Source organism: Molothrus ater, chromosome 2, assembly GCF_012460135.2.
Source record: "Molothrus ater isolate BHLD 08-10-18 breed brown headed cowbird chromosome 2, BPBGC_Mater_1.1, whole genome shotgun sequence".
NCBI classification, from domain to species: Eukaryota; Metazoa; Chordata; class Aves; order Passeriformes; family Icteridae; genus Molothrus; species Molothrus ater.
Genome location: NC_050479.2, coordinates 36,498,650 through 36,519,684, shown reverse-complemented (window position 1 = coordinate 36,519,684; position 21,035 = coordinate 36,498,650). Strand labels below are relative to the sequence as shown.

Genomic DNA, 21,035 nt, shown 5'->3' with positions numbered 1-21,035 from the left:
TTGTTCAGCTCCTGCTAGACTGGCCTGTCAGCCTGAAACCATACCACCCTGGGCACTTCAACCATATCCTCCTGTCTTGCAATGAGCCTTAGGCACACAGACAGCTCCACAGCTCTCTTCTGAAATAAATTCCCCCTCTAACACAACCTGGAAGGTGTTTATTGACTTGAATTTCACCTGCACTTGCACCAAGTTGAGACCTTGTAATGACAGAGCTAAGATCCCAAATGCTCTGAAAATGTTTAATGAAATACTGCATGCAGTTAAAAGTGAATAATAACCAACATCTCCACATTTGGTGTACGTGCAAAAAACAGCAGAAACACGATCCTGAGAGCATTTTCCCGATATGTTAATAGCATCACAAAGAGGGAGATATCAGCTTCAGGTCAGGAAGGACAATAGAGTGAGGTGTATGAGGTGGCACGTAGCTCAAGAGAAAAGGAGACATCAAAGGTGAGTCCTTCTTTTTCAAGACAAGATAGGAATGGATGAACTGCTGATACTTTAGTGAGATTATACATACGAATGCAGTTGCTTGGCAGTTTAGACATCTCACTAATGTAATTGTCTCTGCTTTGCTAAGCTGCACGGATGCCATCCCTCCAATACATTTCTCAGGAGTCAGCTTTCCACTTGGGCTTGGAAAAATGATGATAAATGAACATGCAAAGTTCAAAGGGCAGTTTAGCAAATCACCAAAGTAAGAGCACATGTTTAACGTGCTGTTCTAAGGCCTTCCACGCTCCTACCTTTGCCAGACAGATGCACTGTTTCATATTAAAATAATTATCCAGGACATTTATGAACAAGTTTGGGAAAACTAAGATCTCTTCTGTTACCATATAAGGGAAATGAATACTGCTCAAGGTAGGTGGCAACAAAAATGTCTACCTGCCTCCCTGGGGTGGTCAACGACACACAAAATCCCAGAACAATCCAGAACTTGTCTAACCAAAATTTGAAGTATAAACTTCAAACTGTAATAAAATAAAACACTGAATACAATCACCAACAGCATTTTCTCTATGCAGACACATGCAGGGAGCTCACGGTTTAAACAAAGTATGCAGTCTATGTTCCTGCATACTTTGTGTTAAAAGCGTGTGAAGTCCTACGGGAATACAAGAATATGCTGAGTTCTTACCATCAAATGTCAACTTGCCCCCTTTCCAAACTATATGCATCCATATTTTTCCTAGAAATCAACAGTATCTCTGAAGTCCTAAAATAATTTTAAAAAGAAAACCAGGTCTACAAAGATCTAAGACACAGAGAATGCCTTAGCAAAGAGACAGCAGATTCCACCAACTGAACTTCTACCCCAACAGAGGAAATCAAACCAAAGCAAAGCAAAGACCTCACTGCTTTTCCTTTTTTTTTTTTTTTTTTTTTTTTTTTTGAGGGCAGGGGAAAGAGAAACAGGTAGTGAAATGTGGTATGGTAAGCAGGGCAATCTCATTAGGGATGGGCATTTTGTCCCTAAAATAATCCTAGAGGTGGGACTGAAAATAACCTGGCAACATCTAAGCCTACACAATGTTACATGCAGAGAACAAATGTTGCTCTTTAGCAGCAAATTACGTGATGCAGAACAAAATGCTTGATACCACAGCTGTATGTATGATTACTTAGTTTTTTGCTTTTAGAAGAGGAAACAAAACTGCATAGGTCTGTTTTGAGTATTGACTTTTAATAGCTTGTTTCTCATAAGGGAACAGGGGATGTTTTCTGCTTTAGAAATACAGTTATCAGTTGATCTTTAAATACAGCCTGCTCCTGCCAACAGGTCATGTACATGATTTATTTGGCTTCAGCTTTTGTTTTTATGCATTAAGCAACTTTCAACCTTCTTCTGTCATACAATATATAGACAAATTTAAGTACAGTAATAGTGTAGGTATTTCACCATCTTCACATTTTGACATACTGGATAAAGTGATACACATCAGTCTATCCCCAAGCCCCAGTTTCAGACAAAGCTTGTTGAATACTGCTTTCAGTGGCACATTCAACTTGCTCCCACATTTAATTTGCTAAATCTACAGAAACAGACCCTTTGGGAATATCAGGAATTACTTCCAACTTTGTCCAGTGACATTCAAATGCTCAGGCCAACTACTGGTAATTTTATGGTTACTGTCATTTTATGGTTACTACAGATGTTGCACGCTGACAGGAAAAAGAGTTTTAGAACTGGACAAGCTATAGTAATCTAGATTTTGGTAGAGGAATTACATACAAAAAACGGGGACTTTATATATATAGTTTTCAATCTGTAGTTTCATTTTTCAAAATAAAACCTGTATATATAAATGGATAATATTCAAGATCTGTATAACAGTTGCTTTCTGGCTAAAGCAATGTACTTAGACAGAATCTCACTTTTTGTTTTTCAGTTCAAATATACTAGCCAGTCCAGTCCTTTGGGAGAAGAAACTTCCATTTTTAAATCCTTTAGGATCCATCAGATTCATTATATACTAATGACCTTAACTTATACAATATATTATATTATGAGGTGAACTGAAGGGGTTTAGATATTGGAAGTATCGGTCTGGGTGCAGTAAGCCAAACAGCCGTTTAAACATGATACTACAGCTGAAAGAAGTCTCTGTCAGAACAAAAACCAACATTCAAAAAAACAGCAGCAGCCATCAATAACATTCACAACTGCAGGGATTTTTTACTGTGTGTGATTTTGCATTATAAGTAGAAGCCACAATAGTTAAAAGCAAAATTTAAAAAAATATTACTATAGTCTTGAATTTAATAATGTGAATTGTCATTCTTATAGCTGTTTATAGAAGTGTACTAAAAAAATTTGCTTAAACATATGAATTTAAGACTTTCACTTTATTCAGCAAATTGGTTTATTTACACAATGGGGAACGCTGGTTGAATGCTGTCAATGTAATAAAAACAAATCTAACAGAGACAATACTGAACTCTCTCTATGTATTCATAGCAGAAATGACAAACTATTTCCTTACCTGTATCAGGAACATCAAGCGCAACAACGGGACAGTATCATAGGACACTGATTTAACAATAAACCACAGAGGTCCAGTAATACTATGGCAATTTACTCATGTATTTACTGACTTTAAAATAAAAACATTAAAAGTCAGCAATACCTAGTAAAAAGTTCTGTCAATTATCAGAGTCAAACTCTGATGAGTAGGTCAGTAAAACCTTATCAGATCATCCACAGTCCATAAAGTGACATGAGTTGCTTCAGACCACCAATACAGAAACAAAATTGATGAAAACAGATTATCCTCTAAAAGGCAACGATGATCTGATAAGGGTTTAACTTAATGGAAGTTTAAAAAAAATAAGAATTGCAGAGCACAGCCCCTATTAGAACAAGCTAACTTTCCAACTTTCAAAAAAGACAAAAAAATTTGAGAGAAAGAAAAAAAAACAAAAAACACTTCAACATGAAGCTACCATACAAAGTTTTTGTTTGTTTTCCTTTTTTTGTTGTTTTTTGTTTGTTTCTTTTTTTTCTTTTAAGAGTTCAGAGTTGAAATTTAATCCTGGCTTTTTAGGGAGAAGGACAGTTTTGGCCTAGACTTTCCTTTGCCCAGGATAATTTTTTGCTCTTCCTTTTGCTGACGCTGTCTCTCTTGTTCTAGTTTCATCCTCTCCTCATGAATCTTTCTTTGTTCTTCAACAATTTTCAATTGTTCTTCAGCCTATATAGGAAAAAGGTAAAATTTAGGCCAGCATATTTTGTAGTCATGAAAGCAATTTACAAGTCCATATTAACTTCCAAACAGGTCGAATCCTGCATAAGTATGTAAGCAGTTCTGCCTGAGCTGGGTGCCATAGTTGGTTTCAGTGAAACCATTTATAAAATAGTTATTTGAATTGAGTTTAAAAGAAACACTGAGAACTTTCTATGGCTAGTGTATCGAAATCTGGAGTGCTTAAATGCCAAGCTTTTCAGCATTGCTTTGCAAACAACACATTTTAATTAAGGAAGACATTAGACACATCGTGAAATTGGCCCAAACACTTGTCACATGTAAGCTGAAGTAACATACATAATGAAGTCACATATCTTCAGGCCGAGGTCTCCCTGCTCCAAAACCCATCTAAAAACCCCTCCTAATCCAAAACCATCTTCACTTGATTTGCAACTACTCGATCCTTACATTGGCCTATGGTTCTTACAGCTTTCCCAGTGGTCTTCTAAAGATGCTTATTTAGTTCATTACATCAGTCAATACTTTAAATTTCCCATTTGTCCTGTTTCTACCATTAGAGGTTTCAAAAAGGGTAAAACAGAAAGAAATCTAAAGCAGATGTAGTTCAAGCAAAAAGATTTAAGAAGCCTCATTTTTATATGAAAGAGGTGCAATTACTTGGGCAATTGAAACTGACAGAGTCCAATCAGGATTTAGAAGCAGCTTAGTTTGTCTTATCATCAATTGATTAGAATCAGCTAAATCATGTTGAATGTTTTCATGTGGCAAGCACCTGATTTAAAAGGGCTTAAGAAGACCAAGGTAAGTTAGACTTTTCTAACTTACACATCTTAAGCTTATGCTGAAAGTCCCTTTCAGCACTTCTACATCAACATTATACTAGAATCAAATCTAGTTTGTACTTGTCCTGCTCAACAAAACAGAATCAGTCACACAAAGCTGAACATGTTGGCAAACTTACTTCAACCCTCCTCATGAGATATAGTTAAAACATACTTTTTAAATTCTGAAGGCAGCGATTTCCCCTCTAAGTGTATCCAAAATATTTTACCAGCCTCGTGTTACTGCTAAGGATCTGGTCTTTCATGCTCAGGGGAAGGAGAGCAATGTTACTGATGGAACCAGCAATAGGCAAGTTAAACTCTAGAAAAGGTTGATTTGTTTATTTTAATTGTGTTGCAAATCTGGCAGAGACACGTGTATTTCCCTACAGAACAGTTAACTACACCTTCACATACCAGTTTAGCTTGTGCTTCTGCAATTTTTCGATTATTCTCTTCTAGTATTCGCTCTAGTTCCTCACGCTTTGCACGCTCTTCTTCCTAAAGGGGAGGACAGGGCAAGATGTTAGTAAAGTAAAATACTCATTTCTGCACGTTCACTAATCTTTCTCAGAATTCTTTTGTGAACTGACTTAAAGTGGCAGCTTTACAGCCACCTATTTTGCCTCACAACGGTAAACTGTGCAGCCACTAAAACTGGTTTCTAGCACTCAATTTAAATCATCCCGCCCAGTCCAAACAGCAACCAACTAAACCCTCCCTAATCATAGAATCCTGACAACTTATTACTAGAATTTTAATATCACACAAATCAACAAGGACAACTACAAAAACTGGATAGTATTTACCAAATTAAAAAGTAATATAGAAAATATAAATAAAGTGAATAGTTTGTCTCACCAATTAAGTATACCTACGTATTCTTTACCTATACTCCTTTAATCAGCATTAAAAGTTGAATATTTACTGTCTTGTCCAGTGTCCTGCAGAGTGTGCTCCTCGGCTGCCATACGCGCCAGCTTCCTCTTTAAAATGATTTGTACTGTTAGCTTGGCAATACCTGCATCAGCAGCTCAACCATTTATAAAGAAACAACATACAAGGAAGGCTGAGCTGAGGAATGCAGATGTTTATGGTAAGAAGGAACAAAAATATGTAAATCATTCCTAAGGCAAACAGTTAATAAGAAAAATACATTTACTGTTAGTGAAAAATACAAATGGTAATCCATACTTCATGGAGCTATGGGCTTCTTTCATGGGGAGAATGGACTTAACATTCAGTATTTTGACAATTTTAAGACAGCTGAAACTGTCTGCAGTATGAACTTGGAATTCAGGAGTCCAGGGAAGGCAAGATCAGGAAATAAAGCCTTGTAATTGTTGTTTTCTTGGTGAATTTTATGGAACTCTGTTATGCAACTCAAATATGAAGACTGCGTGAAAAATTTTGAAGTGTTTCAGTTCACATAATATATATCCAAATTATTTTTATATTTGGAGGATTTAAAGTTAGCCAGAGGTTTGTGTCTGTGTAAGAAAAAAAAGTTAATACGAACAAAGCAAGCATATGAAAACTTCTTACTATGACTAGTAACCAGCTACTAGCTAGCACACTTCACTCCAGGCATGGAGGTTCATTCTGCATTACAAGGAACTGGTGGGACTTCTCAACATGAGGACAATACCAAAAATACTTTTTTTAAAAAAACAAGTCATCCATCTGATCAAATGAAAACCTCTACATATGAAGAATTTGCTGACTACAAACATGTAAATTCAACTTAAACTCTGATATTAAAGTCTGAATTTGCAAGAAAAGTATAATTCGTTCTTTTTAGTATTTATGGTTACTCAGCATTCCATTTGTTTCCATTTAATTTGATACTATGTGACTGACAAGTCACATCTAGTATGAAGGGGAAAGCTGCAATGCTACTGTCTCTCCTTTCGCAAGCCAATCAAAATATTAATTTAAAATAAACTGTGTAGGATGTACAGAGTGAAAAAAGCATTTAACACTTATGACTATTTAGCACAAATTTCCTCTATGGTTTGAAGTTTGTCTTGAAATTTCTGGATCCTGGAATGATTGGTGCAGGCAGGCATCAAAGCCTTTAGTAGCAAATTACTGTCTCACAGAAAGACATTTTCAGCTTCTGCTCCAGCTGCTGATTAAAAAACAAAACAAAACAACAAAAAAAGGCCCCAAAAACCCAAGTCACACGTTCAGCTTGACTTCAGACAAGGGCAACCTGCTCTTTTATAACTTCTAGGGAGAAAAAAAGGAGTTGTTAGTAGTTATTAAAAATGGATATAATGATTTGGACAGAGATCCTTCGTGAAGACGTGGATGGGCTTATGCTTGAAGTCCCAGAATTAGTCCAATGTATGCTCAAGGAAAATGTTCATTTTAAATGAAGAATAAGAAACCTATTTGTTAAAGACAGGTACTGCAGCTCACTGCTGGACCCTGCTTTTTGCCTGGCTGAAGGCAAAAGCCTCTTACAGTCTAGGTAAACAAAATGAAACAAATGAAGGATACATAATTACATATTTTTTAATACCCTTCCCCAAAATGAAAGGACTGCTGATAAATCCTGCAGCCATGGCAAAAGTTTCAAACAATTCTGAAATATATGTAGGTCAGTTCCATTAAGAATCAAGTATCCTTGTTCAGGTTTTAGGAGAGTAACTGTTTAAATATCAGTGAGCTCCTCTGAATAGGCTAGAAATTAAGTTTCGCAGCAATGCAAGTTTATATGAGAAGGGAATTAGATTTGCTGTATTCCATCTCTTTGTGAACCGAACAGGAGGCACAAACCGACACTGAAAGTTTTGCCATGGACTGTCTCTACTTTCCAAACGACCGAGCGTTACCTCTCTGGCTTTTTGTGCTGCAAGTTCAGCTTGTCGCTGTCGCTCGAGTTCTTCGAGCAACTGTTTTTCCATGATGCGCTTAGCCTCCTCCACCCTGCGCAGAACCTCTCGCTCAATCTCATCCTTTCTTTTCTCCAACTCTTCTTCTACGCGTTTAGCTACAAGTTCTTCCACCCTTCGAGCAGTTTCTTCCTCTATGAGTTTCTCTTCAATTTCTTGTTGACGACTGCAAAATGCAAACATGAGGATTCCATTTTTAATCAATAACGTTGGCACTGAAACAAACTCCTTCAACACGCAGCATCAGCTATGCTACTGAATAAGTTTTACACATAGATTATATATTTAAAGAATATTTTGCCCTACATTTAAAGAAAATGAATATTCAGAAAGTGTTCCTATAACAGGGAATCCACTCAGACCATTCCATATTTAGTATCTTTCTATATAACAACAGACTAAATTGAGGACAACTTTTCATACTATTTCTTCATCACAGCTGGGGAGGGAGGAGAAAAAACCCAACCAAAACCAACAACTACAACACCATGCCCTCCTCCAAAAAATCCAAACCCCACCCAACTTTGACCATCATTCATCCTTCAGGAGTTTATATGGTCTCCATTTTAAGCCACATATAGCAATAATATCCTGTAAAATCTTGCCTTAAAGCCACCACCTGAAAGGCACCAAACTATATCCAGTATCTTAAAACAGAAGACAGAAGCAATAAAATTTGTGATTTCAAATTTATGATTTTACCTAGTATTCCAAGTGCTATACCTGTAATCTAGTTATCCAATCATTTATCTTAACAAATTTCAATAACTTCAGATCTTAACTTTTTTTTTTAATTGCAGGACTCTGTTTCTACCATAATTATCAAAACCAAATTATATCAATACGAAGCACTAAATAAATCCTTGCAAACTGCATCTTTCTATGTTCAGAATTTTGGAAATATTTTCAAATGTCTTGTCTTTATTTCAGTTGAGAAGCAGTGTTATCACTCAGCCTGATCACTGTTTTAATTTTTCATTAAAAATTATACAAAAATCAGGTAAATTTGCAGGTTAATTACCACACAGAAAAAACTCCAGGTAGTAATCACAAGTGCAACATGGCAATTAGATATCCAAGGATGAACAGCAGTGAATACTCTCTATATTTCATGTAGCACAATTCATCTGGAGTTATTATGGGTTTTGGGGAGAAGACTCTTGGTTTTAAACTTGATATTGAACTTCCATTTCAAATATTCCATTAAGTACAGAACAATCTTATGAAACTTTTCTTCTGTTCTGGCCTGCCAGCAACACAAATCCAAGATTTAGAAGAACAACTACTGTTGTAGTATCTTAATATCCTGTCATTTTCAGAATGACTGCATTTTCTTATCTCATTTGGAAAATCTTTCCTAAGCGATCTTATTTGAAAAACAACTAATTTAAAAAAAAAGTTACATAATTTACCAACTTTTAGATGACTCACGGCACAACTTGCAAATATGCAATAAGAGATGTGAAGTATGGATTACTTATCTAGATAACCATGGGAAATATAAAGGTGACAGGCTCCCAGTTTCCCCTAGTCATGTGTCATCATTTCTAAACTACTGAGCTACATCGACCTACTACACTTACTGAACTAAGTGGATCTCCTTCAGTAGAAAGTTTTGGAATCCCCAACTCAATAATTCAGCCAGAGAACACCAATTTTAGTCTTACAATCCTCAAGAGATAGCAAATTTAGCTGGGGGCACATTAGACCAGCATTAATTTTTTCCAAAATGGACACAAAATATCTTGAAGTGATTTTTTTTTTCAGAAAAAACCCCAAAGCAATGTAAGGCAAACAGAAAACATAGACCAGTACCAGAAAAATGCATCAACCCCACTCAAATAAATATGATTTTATTTTAAAAGGTTTCCCTTCCCTCTTATTCAGCAGCGAGTACTCTCACCATCTGAACCAATACTGCTTAGTATACATTGGAGGCTAGAGTTCCAGAGAAATAAATTGTCATGAAGTTCATATTCTCATGTTTTATTAAACTATCATAGCTTTACATTTAACATCAGGAAATCTAGGAAAAAAGTTAGCTAATTGAATAAAGAGTGCATAGTTACACAAATACCATTGCATTCATATCTGAAATAGATTTTCAAATATCCTCAGCAATTGATGATGCACTCAAAATTAAACACTGTGCCTGCACACGTTCCATTCTTCTCACTCCAACCAACTCCATTCAAATTTAATTAAATGAATCAAATGTATTTTTAGACTTATAGGCAATGATATTACAATGGCTTAGACCTTATTAAGAAAATAAAATTATAAACACAGATATAAGTCTTAGTGATTTATTCTGTAGCATACCAACTATTTTTTTTTTTTTTAATCACACGAACTTACAGTATTTTATCATTTTATCATCCTGGCCTACTGAGTTATGATACCAGAGCAACAGATAAGTCACTAATGTAAAAACTATTTTTCGTATGATCCATTTACTTCTCAAATACTCACTCTATGAAATCTGCAGAAAAGAAACAACTTACATTTTACCAAATTTCTGAGGGGAAAAAAGTCGTACTTGCAAGGCAAGGAAATGAGCACTATAGGAAAGGGCTGAAGTTAGGCTGTGTACTGAGTGAGATTTGAACAAGACATGAGAAGAAGAAACTCAGTTCCAATGTATGAAATGTCCGCTAATGGATTCAGTCAGACAGGAAGTACTTCTTTCCTTATCTAACATGAATCTATACTAACATACCTAACACAATTTACAGATGGCTTACTAAAATACCATACTTTTCTACTCTAAGTTTTATTGTTTTTTGGGTTTTTTTTAGGTTTTTTTTTTTTTTAGTTTAGTTTTATGTGTTGTAGAAGTATCAAAATTCGATCCATACCCAATCTTTCCCAATACTGGTTCTTCCTCAAATGTCTACTATTCTGTAGCAAATACTGCTGAAATATCATATGCTATCTATAGAGACTTTATGAGCTTTTTATTATTTCAAAGCTAACTTACGTTAAAAATTTACTTACACATGAACTAAACCAGCTCCTATGTACTAGAATAAACTACTCATTCTAGTCTCAAATTTTTAAGCACATTCCAGTTCTTCACTGTAGATATGCACACAGTGTTTTTCTTAATTTGGGTACTGAATGAAATTCTAAACCACAAAACTAGGATCAGTATGTCAAAATATGTCAGTTTTCACATGTTTGTGTTACTGTGGAAGTTTTTGATTGTCAAAACTCTGAAGTTTGCAAAGGTGATTATCTTCAAAGGAAAATGAAAGTGACAGCTTGGGCTCACCAAGCCCAACTAGTATTTCCTGAGAACGATATGGGTTAAGTAAAGCTCCACCTGAGAATTAACAGCACCACTTGGCTTCATATGTACAAATAAGTGCTTTTTCTGGATAAGGTGGTCCAATGAGCAAGGGTAGTATTCAAAAAAACGGAATCACCTGATTAGAAACCATTCTTCTCTCTGCTGCATAAAGGTCTGTTTTATAACTTTATATGCTGCTAAACATATTAATGCATCCCCATCGTTTATTAAAATAGTATTTACATCTGCAGACTTAATAAATAACCACACTCCCCATAAACATAACATAAACTGAAAAAAGGGCAAGGTTTCAAATGAAACAAGTCACCGGATCTCACTGTCCCATTTGGCAAGAAAGTAATCCCACAGTGCTAATACAGCAGCTGCAGAGTTTCTTGAAACCCTCACTCAAGCACCTCCAGATGCCTCCGCTCGACGCGTAACAAGCTCCACGCCACGAAGGGGAGGGGCGGGCGTGCGGCAGTGCAGCACAAAGCCTCAGGGGCGCCGAGGCCTCCGCCGCACAGGGAAGTTTAAGAGCAGTGCAGCAAGGAGCGACCAGCGCCAGCGGACGGGAAGCGGGCAGAGCCGGCCCCAGGGAGGAGGCGTGCGGGGGGCTCGCACCCGAGTGGGCGGCTCCTAACGCACCTGAGGGAGCCGGGCTTTGAGAGAGGGGCGGATGGCGGGAAAACAGGCATTGCTCCGGCCTCAGCGAGGCCCAAACGACGGCAGCCAGCCGCAGGCGGCCCTAGCTCACAGAGACAAGGCGCGGAGAGAGAGGCACCGAGCGCTTCCCTTCCTCCCCCATCCCCTCACCACCCCCTCGTCCCCAGCGCAGGCCCGGGGCTCACATTTTCCGCTGCCGCTCGAACTCTGCTTTTTTCTCCTCCTCCTCCCGCTTCTGTTTCTCATCCAGGCTGCTGCGCTTGCTCACCGTGCGCCCGAAGATGTCGATACGGTCGGGGGGGGAGGAGGCGCGGTCGCGGTCCCGGTCCCGGTCGCGCCGAGAGGAAGGGGCCGTATTAGAGCGCGAGCGGGAGCGGGACTCCCGGCGCCGGTTCCGCTTGCTCTCCCGGGACTTGGAGCGCTTCCTTGCCCGCTCCTTTTCTCGGGATCGGGACCGCGATCGGCTCCGGTTCTTCTTGTTGTGCTTGGAGCTCTTGGTGTGCTTGGAGCGGGACGAGCTCCGGCTGCGGGACCGACCCATCCCGGCAGAGGAGAGAAGAGGCCGCGCCGGTCACCGCTCGACCACCCCCGCCCCCTTTGCTAGCGGCGCCTGGGAGAGGTGCGAGGAGGCTCTGCGCGCATCAGCACCGCCCTGGCGGGCCCTTCGTCTTCTCCCTTTCCACCGCTTTGCGCTGCGAGGAAAAGGAACAGGCCCCGGGAGCGGGAGCGAGTCCGGACGCAGCCAAGATGGCGGCCCTGGCTGAGCAGTGACTCTCCTCTCCCGCCCCACAATGCACCGCGCCGTGCTCGAGCCCTTCGCTCCCCTCCCCGCCGCCTCCGGCGCCGCGCCGGAGGAGCACGAGAGCACTCGGCAATATTCGGCAGCCAATGGCGAGTGCCGCTCAGAGCGGGCCCCTCGGCAGCCGTGGCGGAGAGCACGCCGGCCGAGGAGTCGCCTCAGAGAGAGTTGCTGTGTTTCCTTTGGAAGGTCTCTCAAACATTGATTATCTTCTTTTTATTTTGTTTTGATACGGGGAACAGAGAGAATTATAACTGCAGGTGAAGGAAGTTGCGAAAAACACTTAGAACCCCCACTAAATTGTGAAAATGAGTTTTTGACTTCTCGGTTGCACCACTGTGAAAATCCACCCTTAAAGGGAAAGACACGCCTGAGATTCGTAAATGGTCATTAGTAGAAAAGAACGACAAAAGTCCGAGGGGTTGCAAACAACCAGAAAGTTTTATCAGTGAATTACACACTTGACAAAAATTAGTATGTTAGTCCTTGACCTACAGTAGAAGCACACGGCAGTGGGTTTTGGATAAAGGAGCAGGGTGAAAGAGAAGAGAAGAATTAAAGAGGGGAAAATGAATTAAAGAAAGAAAGATGAAAAAGAGGTCGTTAGTCAGTCCTGGTTCCAGCATCGACCCAGCTGAGGGGATGTCAGTCCAGCTGTGTCCGTCTGGCCGATGAGATGCCCAGGGTGCCAGGGGTCTGTGTCATGGTGGTTTCAGTGTGGCGCAGGGAAGGGCTGTCTTGGTCGCATTTAAATGTATTTACCTGTAAACATTATTGTCCATTGTTAACTACAGGTGTGTAGGCATAGGGGAATATGAACTCAGTGGTATCCAGGTCAGGCAGAGAGTATGAGCTCAGAGGTTCTATAGGCATCTGTGTAGGATGTTTTTATCCCAGTTCTCCCATGTAATTGTTAGCTGTTTCTGTGATGACAAAATTTGGAACTGGTGTTATTCTTTATTTCAGTAAACTGGTACAATCTATAGATAGTTAACCTCATTCTTTACTTTTAGCTCCTTGATATCTTTCACAACTTGCATGCCTTTTTTTTTTTTTTTAATAGGTCTGCATTTTTTCTAAGTACTTTTACTAAGCTCGCAAAACATTCCTGTAGCCACTGGACATAATCCAGTCTCACTAAAAGGTCTTTTCTTCTAATCATTTGATTGCCTTGCCTTCTTTTTCTCGAAGGAAGACTTTCTTATTTTGAAAGTCAGTCTATCTAGTACCAGAAATGAATCAAATGGAAGCATCTTTCTGACGGGTCACTGTGCAAGTAACAGCGGAGTAATGGACACGGTGAAACCTGCACGGCAGGAATTCCAGTGCCACAGGCCCTGGGCACTCTTGTTTGTCCCTAGCCAGGGGGAAGCTTATGCAACAGGTAACTAAGGAAGTTGATAATCAGACCTTTTAGCCCCTGACCAGGTAGGTGAGTTTGTAGCTGGCACCTTTCCTGCAGCAACTTGTCTGCAAGCGTGTACTGGAGCTTTTAAATTCACACAGTGCATCAGGTTCTGGATGTAAAATGGATCATAATGTTTTTAGTACTACATGTCATAGTGGATGTACTAAACTTGACCTGAAATGTAGCAGGGAGGAAGGGGCAGAATTAATTGTTTTATAGTCACTTATAACTAACTATAAATGTGTTTAAAAAATATTTCTCATAAACCGAGTTTTCTCCTTGGTAAGTCACTATAACCTGGACCTGTATTTATTGTTATTTTATTCCTATTTAGTGATATTGACTCATCAGAACTAGAAAATGTAATATGCAATATTTTGTGAGAACAATTCATTATGATCTATTGTGTAGAATTAAGGAATTATATAGATTAATGCAATAATTTTCTCCAATCCATTATTGCATTGTTCCATCTCATTTTTTTAAAGTTTCCAGATTAATAAGAACACAAGATTTTTAATACCTGTAATAGTTTAAGGTCATTAGTCTATTTACTTTGTTATTTATGAGGACTAAATTCTAGCTCTTCTGGAAAAAGCTGCTTGTCCTCTTAAAAATAGATTCCTAATATTCCTAATAGATGAAAAATTAGTAGAAGAACATTTCTATCTATGAGTTCTTTTTTCTTTAGTTTGGTAGTTGTTTGATTGCTGCCTTTTTTTTTTTAATTATATCACCTTATTTTTCCTAGCCTACTAGTAGTAAAATATTTAATATTAGTAAAATATAAATATTTAGGTGTTTTTTTTCTGGATATAATTACAATTGATATGGAATTACAGTACCAAAAGGAATTTTTTAGTAAATACTTAATATAAAAGCTTTAATTACATAGTTTAATTTCTTCTTTTCAATTAATTAAAAAAGATGGTAATTTCCCTTGTCAGTTTCCATTCAAAATTTTCAATATTTGATTAAAGTAATTCAATTTCTTTTTATTAAATAATATTAGAATTTTGAAGTTTTTAATCCCATGTAAGTGCATGTTTTATTCCCAGTTTGCAAGACATACTGAATTTCCACGCACTCTTGTGTTTTTGCATTTTTTTTCCATTTTAATGTATCTCAGTATATTAAAATGCATAATTTGCTTCTTAAAATGGTTGCCTTGGAGTTGGAAAATACCTTATTTGACAGCCAAATGGTGGCATAATTAAAGCACCTCACCCTTCTTTACCTTGGCTACTGTCATCACATGAAATCTCTCAACCCATAGGCATTTGGGGGTAGCTCCATGGTGATACTGTGTTCTCATAATCTCCAAATTGTACCTGCTCCTGCTTGCACCACCACTTCTGTCATTAGCTGGGTCAAGAGGGATCTTGGGAGATTAAAGGTGGATTATTTTGGGTTGTGCTAGTGTGGCACAGCTGGATGTGAGATCTTTGCAATAGGTCTAAAATAGAAGAACTCTAGAGGGCAAGCAGGGGAAGAAAGTAAGAGCATAATAGGATAAGGTGTTTGGTATGTAATTTGCTGTCATCTGGTATAGTCTGCCTCACAATAGTAGGCAGAAGTAGCACAGAAGAGCTAAGGAAGAAAAGGTGGTTTAAATGTGTATTGGTTCTTTCAAAGTAGCTGTTTCAAGCCAGAGTTTATTACAAGGTCAGAAACTGTGAATACAGGTTAGGGGTTTTAATTTTTATTTTTTATTTTACGTGAGTCAGCACTGGGATTCATGTCATGTAGATCACAGAAGCTGTACAGGAGTAGAAGTTGTATCACTTAGTCAGTTTATAATGATTTTTTTATACCTAATGCTGGAGTTGCTTGTGCTTATGCATTTTCTGTCAGGTGCTTTGTTTCTCTTTGAGCAGCTCTATGGAGTTCTGAGCTGCTAAGCTGCAGAGGTAGGGAGATGAAGCACCCGGGAGACTGGCAGAACAGCTGTGAGGAAGGCATGGCAGAAGCATGGAACAGTTGGCAGAAAGAGAAATATTCTTTCTAAAACTTGAGAGTACAAGTCACCAAAACTCTGCTTCAAGGGACTGTGAGAAAGGGGAAAATCACTTTAACAGAAAGAATGTAGAGGAAATGCTGTACAATGAGAAATTAAATAAGTTGAAAGAATTTTCACATGGTACCTATAAAGGAAAGTTGAGCAGATTGTATACATAAGTATAGTTATTAGGTAAAATAACTATTTTCCTCTTTTCCATATGTTCAGATGATAATCATGTCCTTGGAAATGAGCAATACTGTACAGAATGCTGTTGAAAGTGTTTTGTAATTTGAATATGCAAAAAGGCACAGCTTGAGTAATCAGGACTAGTGTGTGTATATACGAGATTCAAATTAATTTAAAACAATATCTGGTTTCTTTCCTGTGTGGATTTAGTTTTAGAAAAAAAATAAAATTGCCAAATGTAGATCAATGTGGGAATTTAAAAATTAATTATCAATGTGGGAATTTAAAATTACATTAATTATCAATGTTAGAGGGCATTTAATTTTTTTTGCTTTATGTAAGCCCACTAACCACTTTTTTAACATTTGGACTGCTTTTATTCTGTCTACATGGTAAAAGGGAAAGGCATGTTCATTTGCATGCTTTGTTTGCAGTGCCTGGTCTATTTATGTCCTAAACAAAAGCTCTTGAATGCTATTGGAAGTGGTGAACATAAGTTCTGATCTCAACTTGAGACACTGATCTGCAAATCATAGTCATGCACCGTTTTCTCAGAATTTTTTTTCAATATCATTGATACCATGTGAAGTATGCACATTTAAGGTCACATATAATTATTTATATATGGACCTATGACTTGGTCCATCAAAGTTTGGCAATAAAAGAAGTTCAACCAACCTTCCTGAGCAGCTGCACAATCATAGAGCTACTTTAACTCTGTAGGCATGCTCTTTTTTATCTGAAGGATTTAATAGCAATTATAGTTCTGGTATGTGTGACTAGGGATTTAAGCCAATCAGCAATGAGTTGAGGTGTCATCTAAGCCTCATGAGGGACTGATCCAATGTGAATACTGGAATAATGCCTTTAAAAAAACCCCAAAAACCATGAACAAATCAAACCAGAGTAGCAACGAACACTGTTATTCAAAACCAGGTTGCTGATGATTCAGTGGTTAACATAGTGGTTAGACTTGTTGGACAAGCAGGAAAATGGGATTCAGGTGTGTCCTCATTCATATCAATGTCTCTTCCTTCCCATGACCGTATGTTAATCACCAGGCCAATGTCTAGGCTGGAGGAAGGTGAGAAGGGAGCTGGGGGCAAAGTTCCCCTCCGTGTCCTCACAGATTTCACAAAACAGAAAATTAATGTTCAGAGGCAAGAGGCAACATGTTGTAACCTAATGTCAGTGGCACTCTGGAAGTGGGGGAGCGAGTTGCTCTGGATTTAAGTCTATTCAACAGACTAGTTTTAAATTTTGTTCCATAATCATGAGAAAAGAGACAGGGCTAACCCTGAGAGCTGGATCACAAAACTTGGCAGGTGCTGTGACTGCTCGGGTGTTGTATAACATTTCCCCTCCCACGGCAGCTGCGTTTCAAAAGGACTGAGCGTGTTCTGTTCTTCAAAGGCTACCGTAGGCACTGCCCTAAGGAGAGGACTCCCAGTTTTTGGCTCCTGAATAGATGAAGATGCCACCTTTGTGGTGCTGACTCAGACACTTCAGCTTTGACACGGCGACAGCCACGCCTCCTTGTACAGCACTTCCTCTTGGCTTTGTGTCTCCGAGTTAGCATGTGTATTTGATGAGTTCCTAAATTATGTTTAATTCTGAAAAAAGTATTTGGATTAAATACTGGCTGTGGAAATGTTATATCCAGAATGTTTTGCATATTTTATCTGCAACTATGATTTTTCCTGGGTTTTTTTTTTCCTGCTTATTTCTTTAAACACACTAATATCTCTAGTAGTACCACTTCTTTGTATGAAAATGACTGAGAGTGATTACTTTTTTTTTTTTTCTCTAAGTAGTCAAGAAGCAACTTGTTTATGATATTATGATAAAAATAGGGTTGCAGATTTGGGAAAAGCATCCTACCTACACTTCAAAATTAAATCAGTGTTACCACAATTAATGAGAATTGACCCTGAAGCATTATTTAATGTTTACGGCTATTCTGTTAAAATTTTATCAAAAAAAGGTCAGATGAAACCTTTTTTTTTTTTTTCTACTCACCATGCAAATTGATGAACTTTAAAACTTGTACATATTAGAGTGGGCAGAAAATAACAGTTCTGCTTAGTTAAAAAATATAAGACATGAGCAAGCCAGTCTAGCAGGAAGTCTTCTGAGTGCCAGTTTCTGCCTCCTGTATTCATGAAAGTAGTGCTTTGTTTTGCAAGTTGATTTGTTAATTAATTTCCCTGACTTGTTAGGTTAAAGGTTGAAGGAATAAAGTTTTGGGATATTATGCAATTTTATTGTACAGTTTTGTTTTAACAGAAATTTTACTTTTGAAACTCTTTGAGAAAAATCTCACTAGAATGACAAAAGCTGAGACCTTGTACTTGTAGAAGTCTTTCTTAATGATCTGAAGAGTAATAAAATACTAAGGAGGAGATAGAAATTTTGAAGTCTGCTCTTCTGGGAGTTTTCATCTGTGTGTCTCTTCACTCTTTTTGGAAGACCAAAATACTGTGGCATGTGTTATTTTCCTCTAGTATTCTTCCTTATGTTTTATTCCTAAATTCTATCATTAGTAGTTGTTTGCAGATTATTGGATAATTTTTAAACTGCAATGATAGCAATTCTGCAGGTCAAACTGAAAAATATTTTTCATGAGTGATATGGATGACTTGTCCCTGCTGATGATGTGCCACAGAGCTGTAACCGTAACCGTGACCTCAACAGTACTGGAACAGGGCTGTCTTGATTTTCAAAGCTCCGAACACTGGGCACCCTCAGCATATGTAGCATCCAGCCCACTGCTTACATAGTGTGCTGCCACACTGCACACAGCTACACACTCTGTAGTGTCTCTGCACAGTCTCTTTCATCAGCTGTCAGCCCAGCTGGGCACTGATTTCACAACAGGTTTGATTGATTTGGGTCTAAGATGGCAGTGTTAGAACAAAACCAGCTTCTAAATGCATGGAGTATCTACTGCCTAGATGTACTATTCCAGAGATATACCTGGCATCAATGTCTGTGTGGTTTCTGGTCATTGACAGTGTTTTGTGTTGACATACAAGTTTGGTAAAGTTGTTTTCACATTTTTATCACAGATGCTAATTGTGGCTTTAAGAAGTCTCAGGATATAATCTTGGTAATGTGGGAAACAAAGTAAATGTGGAATGGAAAGCACATCTCTTCTGTATTTCTTACCTGCATTATTACCAACATTTGAATGGATGAAACATATGCTTCTATTGTTGAAATCATTGCAATGTGTAGTGTGGTGGTATATTTGCATTTGGACAGGTCTCTGTATTTTGCTTTGTGTCCTTTTTTTGGAGACGAGGAAGCATCTAAGGGAAGAAGAAAAAGTTGGCCATACAATGTTAAAACATTTGAAGAAATACTGTGTTAAACACCACTTTTTAAAGGCAGGTACTGCTGGTTATGAATAAGAGTGGCAGAACATGGTTGTATAGATGAAACAGTGAAAAAATATACAATGACATTTCAGCTAGAATAAAATCTTAGTTTTTCTGTTGAAGCAAATCTCTCACACATCAATTTAATTTCATTTGGAGTGGTCTCAAACTGGGTGAACTGGGTTATTTTTGGATAAGACTAAATCTAAAATAACAACTGAAACATGGTATGTTCTGTTTGAACATAAACACTTTTTTTTCTGTGAGGATGACTCAGCACAGGTTATCATGGAAGGTTTTAGAGTATTCATACTTGGAGATATTCTGGGCATGGTGCTGGGCAACCTGCTCTAGGTGGCCCTGCTTGAACAGGGCAGATTGGACAAGCTGACCTCCAAAGATCCCTTTCAGCCGCTATTTCTGTGAAATCTGATGATGTGTTCTAGAACTGTCTCTGCTATTGGGGCTGCAGTCTGCAGGACTAGTCTGGAACTAGTGGAAAGTAAACCTCTTGCCAAAAGCAGGTCACATGGGCATCCAGTTCTCAGCAGCCACTGTCTTAGTTCACAGACTTTTTATTGCAAAGTGCTACTTGCCAATGTGGTAACATCACGTATAGCTGAGTTAGCAAGTCCTTTGGTGTTGGTTTCTTTGCTTTGGAGCACATAGGGCAAAAAGGCCAAAAGTTGATACAATTACTTTATATATTGGATCTGTACAGATGTAGCCCCTTAAGACATTTTTTTACAGGCTACAAGACTGTGGTACTTGGCTGCCAGCACCTGATAGATAGGCACCAAGCCAATCTAAATGTGTATAGCATTGGAATATCTAGTTAATCTGAGTGTATAGACTTTCCTCCTAGTTGTTTGATGACTTAGCACATCCTAGACTCTCTTCATTTAGCTCCCTGTTGGATAATCATGTATTCTTTATGGCTTGCCAAAGGTAAGTAGAAGAAATGAGTAGAGGAAAATAATACTGAGGTTGAATGGCACAGGAGTCATGGGAAGAGATGAAAGTATTGCACTAGATGGTGGGGGAGGATGTATGCAGCCTAGGGTTGGTATGATGCAGGTTCATCTGCACACTCAGTTCTGGAGGTCCTGCTGTGTATATTAGGCAATGAAATAATGCACCGACATGCTCTGACTGCTCAAAACAGGACTTCCAGGGCAAAATGCCATCCATGCTTACTCACCCTGCTGGATAGCATTGTCTGCAATTTTTCTCAGATTGTTTCTACGGGTATTCAGTCTTGGTGGTGCAGAGAGACCTGGAATTCTCTAAGAAGCTGTACTTCAGGAAAAGGTGACTTTGCTGCATCTGTATAAAAGTGCTGCTGCAAAGAGAAATTGTGAGCAAAAGTCTGGAGCTTCCCTCAGGCTTGGAGCCAAGAGCAGGCTTGCAGCTGATTGTGAGACATCTGTCATCAGCAGGAGCTGCCAGTAGTGGAGCTGGGGGCTACAAATGAGAATGACAGAAGTACATGATGACCTAGTGAAAGAAAAGAATTTTCTAGGACAAAGGGTAGTAGTTCATGATAAGAAGGCAAAATCAACCACGTAGAAGATGATCAGGTAGGGGGTGGAGGGGTAACTAAAGCAGACAAAGCAACACCAAGATATAGGCTGTGAGCAAGCAATATTGGGGACAGATAGTAAAATGCATGCATTGGTGAGCCAGGAAAGAACGTGGTGGGAGAACAAATAGGAAATTAAGAACAAAAGAGGCAAGAAATGAAGGATGCAGAATCCCTGAAAACACTTACCTCATTGAGGGAAGAAAACAAACCCACAAAAATGTATATATACTGCATACATATATGTACACTAATTTTCTTTATGGTCTGTTGCTAATGTCAG

At 38.5% G+C, this 21,035-nt stretch overlaps 1 protein-coding gene across 1 annotated transcript; it reads right to left on the bottom strand.

The window, feature by feature from the left end:
• Positions 1 to 1,672: 1,672 nt before the first annotated feature.
• On the bottom strand, positions 1,673 to 12,161 carry ARGLU1 (arginine and glutamate rich 1). The gene is made up of 4 exons (XM_036383461.2): positions 11,581 to 12,161; positions 7,378 to 7,603; positions 4,955 to 5,038; positions 1,673 to 3,701 (listed from the first exon to the last, which is right to left on the bottom strand). The coding sequence occupies exons 1-4, from the start codon at positions 11,934 to 11,936 to the stop codon at positions 3,537 to 3,539; spliced, it is 831 nt and encodes a 276-aa protein (XP_036239354.1). The 5' UTR covers positions 11,937 to 12,161; the 3' UTR covers positions 1,673 to 3,536.
• Positions 12,162 to 21,035: the final 8,874 nt, after the last annotated feature.